The sequence below is a fragment of the Mustela nigripes genome, chromosome 2, assembly GCF_022355385.1.
Source record: "Mustela nigripes isolate SB6536 chromosome 2, MUSNIG.SB6536, whole genome shotgun sequence".
Lineage (NCBI taxonomy): Eukaryota > Metazoa > Chordata > Mammalia > Carnivora > Mustelidae > Mustela > Mustela nigripes.
The window spans coordinates 811246-818150 of record NC_081558.1 but is presented as its reverse complement, the minus strand read 5'-3'; the positions used below and the strand labels follow the sequence as shown (position 1 = coordinate 818150).

The window sequence follows — 6905 nt, the reverse complement described above, 5'->3', positions numbered from 1 at the left end:
GGGCGGGGTGGGGGGGGGGGGAGGCCTCGCCGAGACTCCCTGCGCCTGCGCGGAGGGACGCGAAGAGTGCTCGCTCGCTCGGCGGGGTTGGGGGCGGGGACTCCTGGGGAGGGGGGCGACCCACGAGCGGGTCCGCGGGACTTCGCAGGAGCCGGGGGAGGGAGCCTCGCGGGACTGAGGACTCGGGAGCAGAAGGTGGGAACCCGGAGAGGGGTAGGTCGGAGGAAGAGCGGGCTGGATCCCGGAGCGCGAGCGGTGCGAAGGAGAGTGGCGCTTTCGGAAGGGTGGAGGGCGGCGCTGCCGGCAGTAGCCGTCGGGTGCCCGCTGGGACGGGGCCCGCAGCAGCCGGGCTCGAGCTGTGCGCTCAGTCCATTCGTCACTCGGCAAACGTGCGCCGCGCGCATCCTGTTTGCGGGACTCCGGGCTGGGCGCTGCGTACGGACGGGGCCTGCTGGCCGACACCACACGGAAACAGACATCCGGTCACTTAGCCAACATCCACCAAACACCTGCTATGTACAGCCAACAGTCAAGACCCTGCTCGTGGGAAATGGGCACCCTGGGAGGAGGGGGAAGAACAGTCCGTCGGCTCGCCGTGAGCGCGGGAAACAGCCGGGAGGTGGGGGCGTGGGAGGCCGCGGGAAGGGCACCTAACAGACCCCACGAAGAGCATCTTGGGCACAAGGGGCAGCGAGCGCCGAGGGAGGAGGCAGACGGGGACGAAGTGTGTGGGGGTAGGTGTCCTGCAGGGTCCCGTGAACGTGGGAGGACTGGGGCCCTTCCCGCGTGGGGGGCCCGAGAGGGGTGCGGCCGACGGTGTGCTCGCCGGCCCCCCCTGGCGGCAGCGGGAAGAACAGGGCGGAGGGCGCCGTGCGGAACTCCGAGGTGGGAGGTAGAGGGGAGTCCAGGAGGGGTTGTCACTAGGAACCGTGCTAAGTCCTGGAACAGCAAGGAACAAGCAGCAAGAGGAGGGCACTACGTGGGCCTCCGCACGCCGGTGCCGTGAACCCGTGGCAGGGTACTCGCGTAGACGGCACAGCCCCTGCAAAGGCTGGGCAGTGAGAACTAGCGGGGATGGCAGGGGATGCAGGCCGCGCCGTCCCGCAGCCCGCGGAAGGGGGCGGGGACACCTGCTTATTTAGGTTGATGAGCGGTGGAGGAACGGCGGAGAAGCGGCCAGATCTAGAACAGGCTCTGACGCAGCTGGCCAACTGGACAGGGGAGACCAGGTGGAGCCGCGGGGTGGGAGCTGCCTCCGGAGGGGGTGGTGGAGATGGAGGGCAGGGAGCGAGCGCTAGGTCCGGATGTGGGGGGGCAGCCTGGTGGAACTGGACCAGAGGCTGATTCAGAAGAGCCCAGCGGCAGGAAGGGGGTTGCAGGCCAACGGAGGGGCCAGGGAGTGGGAAAACCCTGATGCCACAGGGTCCCGCGCCAGAGCCGCAGCTTAGTTAGGTACATCCTGGTCCGAAGTACCATATGCTGGCCGGGTCATCTCCGTAGGACACAATTCCTTTCACTTGTAACACCAGCACACACTGTCCCCCGTCATACCTAATTAGCTGATAGAAAATCAAACTGCAGATTAACCATGTGACCACTGACCTCCTCACCCTAAGCCCACTCAGGTGGCCTGTGGTGGCCATTCTGGAAGCTTCCAGTGAAGGTTAAAGGCCCTAAAGGGGGCACAGGTGACACCAACGCTGCTGTCATGGGGAGGGTCCTCCTTATTTTTATAGAACACACGAGACTGAGAAACAAGGTCCAGGGTTGTGAAAGCACAGGCAGCAGGCCCCGTAGTCTCAGGGCGGGCCTGCCCACCCCCTCGAGCTGAGCGGGCACACCTCGGGCTAGTGCTCACAGCCATTCCCATGCCTCACAAGCTGAGGCCTCGGGCATCAGCCTGCACACGCCTTTTCTCCTGCAACAGACTCGACGGCCCAAGAACTGTCCACTTGTACGTTTTCATGTTCAGTCAAGAATCCCTTTCCAGCGAAGGCGCACCTTCGCCCTGAGCAGCCTTCTCCCCCTCGCCAGTCTTATCCTGAGAACACTGCTTCTACTCAAGCTCGTTTAATTATGAAAATTCCAAAAAGGTGGGGCGCCTGGGTGGCTCAGCAGGTTAAGCCTCTGCCTTAGGCTGTCATGATCTCGGGGTGCTGGGATTGAGCCCCACATCGGGCTCTCAGCTCAGCGGGGAGCCTGCTTCCCCCTCTGCCTGCCTCTCCCCAACAAATAAAATCTTGAAAGAAAAACAAAACCAAACCCCTAAGTTTAAAAAAAAAAAAAATTCCAATAAGGAAAAATAAGATGAAAACAGGGAAGCAGAAACACTTAGCTCTAGGAACAGGGTTCCTGGGGGGGGGGGGGGGGGGATGGGCATGTGACAGAAGGAACACTGGGGGTCACATATAATGGCAAGTCACGAAATTCTACCCCTGGAACTAGTATATCCCCTCGGTGAGCCCTCATCTTCCTCTTGGCGTGGCACGAGTCTGAGGCCACACAAAGGCTTCTGCGGTTCCCAGCGGTGGGAGTACAGATGGTGGGGACCTCTCCCGGAAGCCGGCAGCTCAGACCGGGTCTCTGCCGTCCCGTGCTTCAGGGCTTGTCCCTGCTCACACGGCCAGAATCCGCGGCATGGACTCCCAGTTTCCAGCCAGCCTCTCCGCAATCTAACCCTAACCAAGATCAAGGGACTGTCCCCAAGGCCCCCATCTCCTCACCTGGGCGCTCCAGGCCCCTCCTACCGGCCGGCAGGGCCCTCCCTGGCTTCCCTCCCCCCTGGCCGTGGAACCAACCACTGCTGCATGGCACCTCTGGGGGCTTTAGAAAGGAAAGTTGAGCCCAAGTGTCACAAGCTTGCCTGTTCCCACTCACGGCCCCATTTCTGCCCGGGCTGTCAGAGCATGGGTCCCAGGTTAAGTGCTGGACGGGCTGCAGGCCTACGTCTAGGCCGTCGGGTTTCCACACTGTGGTTCCTCTGCCCAACCGGAGGGCCCTGGGCCATCCTGCCCTACCTCCTCCAAGTGTCGCACACTTCGGCCCCGGCTTCCTCACAACGCAGCCGACCGCAGCGGGAGCGGTAACAGCACGAGCCGGTCACGCTGTCCTCCGGAGACGCGGCAGCCCGACCGGACGCAGTCTCACGGGGACAGGAGGCTCCGCTCCTTTCCCGTCCTTGCTCTGGAGGCCGGCTCTGCGCCCCGCCAGCCTCCCCTCGGCAGACGGACCCCTACCACTGCTGCTGGCCCGGCAAGCACCCATCCCTGCTGTCCCCAAGGACGCTTCCTGGGGCCAAAGCCAGGATACCGCCTTGCCTCTCCCCATATAGGGTCCCTGTCCGCGAGTCACAGGAACTGCTGCCCAGTGACACCCGGTCTCCCGAGGCACCCGCCAACGGGGGTGCGTGTCTCTCCCGCCGTGAAGGAGACAAACTGGTGCAGGAACACGTGAGGGAGCAGGGCTGAGACCCTTCGTCACCCTAAGGCGGTGCCGGGGGAGCCGAGCCACGGGGCGTCACGGGAGACCCAGGAGGCTGGAGAGACGCAGCAGCGCCAGGGACCCGGCGCAGGCGGGGGCAGCCGCAGGGACGGGAGAGGCCCGAGGTGTGCGAAGCCTCCTGCGAGCGCAGCGCCGGCCGCGGAGCCCACCCCCAGGACGGAGACCGCGGCAGGGCAGCTGCGCCGACTGGAGCCGGGCTGGAGGGTCCGCAGGCCGGCGGAGACCGCGCCGGGCCCCGGGTTGGCTCAGGGCGCCCGCGATCGGAGCCAGGCGCGGCCACACACCCGCAGCAGCAAGCCGGGGCCGCCACCGGCACAGGCCGCGCGCCCGCGGGTCCCGCACGCCGAGGGGAGGGGGGGAAGGACGGACGCTGGACGGCAGAGGAGGTGGATCGGCGGCTTTATTGTGCGGCGGCTACTTGAGAGGGATGAAGCGCGACGAGTGCGTGGCCCCGATGCCCGGCCGGCCGTGCTTCACCGGCTTGTAGGTGATGGAGAACTCGCCCAGGTAGTGGCCGATCATCTCGGGCTGCGGGGGCGGGCGGGGCAGGGCGTCAGCGGCCGCGGCCGCAGGATCCGCGGCGCCCCGCCTGTCCGCCCGTCCTCGGCACCCCGCCCCCCGCCCGCCCCCGCCCGCACGAACCTTGATCTCCACCTGGTTGAAGGTCTTGCCGTTGTAGACGCCCACCATGCTGCCCACCATCTCGGGCAGGATGATCATGTCCCGCAGGTGCGTCTTCACCACCTCCGGCTTCTCCATCGGCGGCGCCTCCTTCTTGGCCTTGCGCAGCCGCTTGAGCAGCGAGTGCTGCTTCCTCCGCAGGCCGCGGTTCAGCCGGCGCCGCTGCCGCGCGCTGTACAGCTGCATCAGCTGCTCGCTGCGGGCGGGCGCGGGCGCGGGCTCAGCGCGGAGGGACCCGGCCCCGGCCAGACCCCGCGCCCGCGTCCGGCCCCGCTCAGACCACCCCCCGGCCCCGTCCCCCGCCCAGACCCCCGGCCCGGACCCCGCGCCCGCCCCCGGACCCCGCCCCCGCCCAGACCCCGCGCCCGCCCGCCCCGGCCCCGCTCAGACCACCCCCCGCCCCGGGCCGCCCCTTACTAGGACATGTCCAGCAGCTGGTCCAGGTCCACGCCGCGGTAAGTGAACTTGCGGAACGTGCGCTTCTTCTTCTGCTCCACTTCCGCCTGCGCGGGCCGGGGCGCGGGTCAGAGCTGGGCCCGAGGGCCGGTCCCCCAGCCGCCGCGGGGCTCACCCGGCCCGGCCTTCCCGCGCCATCCCGGCACCCGCCGGGCCCACCCCGCACCCCCAGATCCGCCGGCCCCGGAGGCTGCCGCAGCCGAGCGGCCTAACCCCAGCCGGCACGGCGCGGCCAAGCCGCGGATGGCGTCAGATGGGCCGGGAACAGCCGCGCCGACCCAAAGCACTCACCATCTTGTCAGCTCTCCGGAAAGGACCGCCCTCTCGACGCCTGCGCAGTTATCGCGAGGGCGCCCGCGCGCCCCGCCCCCCCCCCGGCCGTCCGCGCGCGAGCACTTCCGCTTTCTGATTAGAGGAGTGCGTCCTCTGCTGGCCGGAGGGTCGAACGCAGGCTGCGCTGACCGAAGGGACCGCCGGGCTTCTTTGGGGCTCTCACCACCGGGGCCAGGACTGGGCCGGCCGCCCCGTGTTTGGGACACGTGAGGCACATCGTTGCCCCTTCCCAAACCTCATATTCCTGCAACGCTGCTGCAGCTTAGGTGTGGGGTTCAGCCCCAGCACCGCGCGGGAGCTAGCACTCCAGTGGGGCGGCGGTCAGTCGGGGGCGAGGAGGAAAGCCCAGGGAGGCTGGGGAATGGGATGCGGGCTCTGCGGGGTGCCCCAGACGGCGCCCTTGATGGGGACCAGCCAGCCTTCAGCCCAAGAAGTCACGTAACCGCTGTGCCCGCCTAGTTTTCTGTGCAGGTCTAACAGGGTCAGCACGCCGGGGACAAGGGTAGAGCGATCACCCAGAGGACCACGGACGCACTGTGCACCGCGGCCAGAAGGGGAAGGGCCCCAGTGTCCATCCATGGATGGACACACACGGCGCGGTCCGTCCCCACTCGGGAACACGGTTCAGCCTCAGGAAGGGAGGGACCCTCACCCCTGCCACACGCAGAGGGACCCCAAGGACACGGGGCTCAGTGAGAGCAGCCAGACCCAGAAGGACCCGACCCGCAGGACCCCACTCCCAGGAGGGCCCCAGAGGAGTCCCCTCTGCACAGACAGAGAGGAGGGGGTGGGGATGGGGACAGAGACTCCCTCTGTGTGAGGGATGGAAGGTTCTGGAGTCGGAGGGTGGGGGTGTGAGCGTGCTTCATGCCGCTGAGCTGTGTGCTTAGAGACGGTTATGATGGCGAATCTTAATGTTTTGTCGGAATAAACAACCACACAAGCAAAGATACGGTTGTCGCTAAAGCAACCTCTAAGAAAAACTCAAAAAATGTGTAAAAAAGTCATTAAAAGAATCACAATGGTACACTAGGAAATGCTCATTTAATCCAAAAACATGCACAGAAGCATCCAGAACCAGGAAGCGGACACACGGCGGACAGAAAACAGGAAGGGCAGTGGGAAGCTCGATCGTAGGGCGCCGATGGAGCAACTCGGATGGCAGAGGAACCAGGCTGGGCGGGACCCATCTGAAGAGCAAGCGGAGACCCTGGGAGACCCGCTGGGTGCCTCAGCCCCGCCCAGCGGACCCCGAGGCCTGTTTCCCTGTGCAATCATCAGCCACGGAGCCTGGGACCCTTCCTAGCCTCAAGCCAGACTGCTGGGTAGGGTCTGGCTGAGTCGGGTGGCTTTGTGGGGAGGCGGCTGGCTGGCTGGCCTGGCGGGAACAGGAAGCCTGGAAGGAAGCTGGGCCTCCTCAGCCATTTCCACAACCCTGTGGGTAGAGCCCCTTCAACTACCAAATGCACAGGTTTGGGGACCTGAGGGTGTGCCCTTTGGGACAGGAGGGGGCGTGCCACGCTCACCAGAGCAAGGTGTGTTCCCGGAGCTGGAAATCCCTGCACGGTTTGCATGACGCCCTTTTGCCAGGGACACTTCCCTTTGCAGAGGATTAATTTCACAAAAGAAAAAAGAGCTAAGGGGGGTGCCTGGGGGGCTCAAGTCTTTCAGCATCTGCCTTCAGCTCAGGTCATGATCCCAGGACCTTGGGATCGAGCCCCACGTTGGGCTCCCTACTAAGCAGGGAGCCTGCTTCTCCCTCTCCCTCTTCCCCTGCTTGTGCTCTGTTGCTATTTCGGTCACGGTCTCTCTCTAGCAAATAAATAAGATTTAAAAAAAAATTTTTTTTTTTAATTGACCGTGGTCTTTAGAATAATAATGGCCTCTAAAAAGACTGGGATGTGGGACGTGTCCCCTCCCGCGGCAGAGGGGAC

The 6905-nt window shown here is 65.2% G+C and overlaps 1 protein-coding gene and 1 long non-coding RNA gene across 2 annotated transcripts; one reads left to right on the top strand and one right to left on the bottom strand.

The window, feature by feature from the left end:
- Positions 1 to 8: 8 nt before the first annotated feature.
- On the top strand, positions 9 to 3979 carry LOC132010715 (uncharacterized). The gene is made up of 2 exons (XR_009402271.1): positions 9 to 195; positions 3332 to 3979. It is a non-coding gene; the product is annotated as an uncharacterized LOC132010715 (long non-coding RNA).
- Positions 3884 to 5012, bottom strand: RPS15 (ribosomal protein S15). Its single transcript, XM_059388493.1, has 4 exons — positions 4930 to 5012; positions 4600 to 4685; positions 4144 to 4378; positions 3884 to 4029 (listed from the first exon to the last, which is right to left on the bottom strand). Exons 1-4 carry the CDS (start codon positions 4930 to 4932, stop codon positions 3916 to 3918), a joined length of 438 nt encoding a protein of 145 aa, XP_059244476.1. The 5' UTR covers positions 4933 to 5012; the 3' UTR covers positions 3884 to 3915.
- Between the last annotated feature and the right edge of the window lie 1893 nt (positions 5013 to 6905).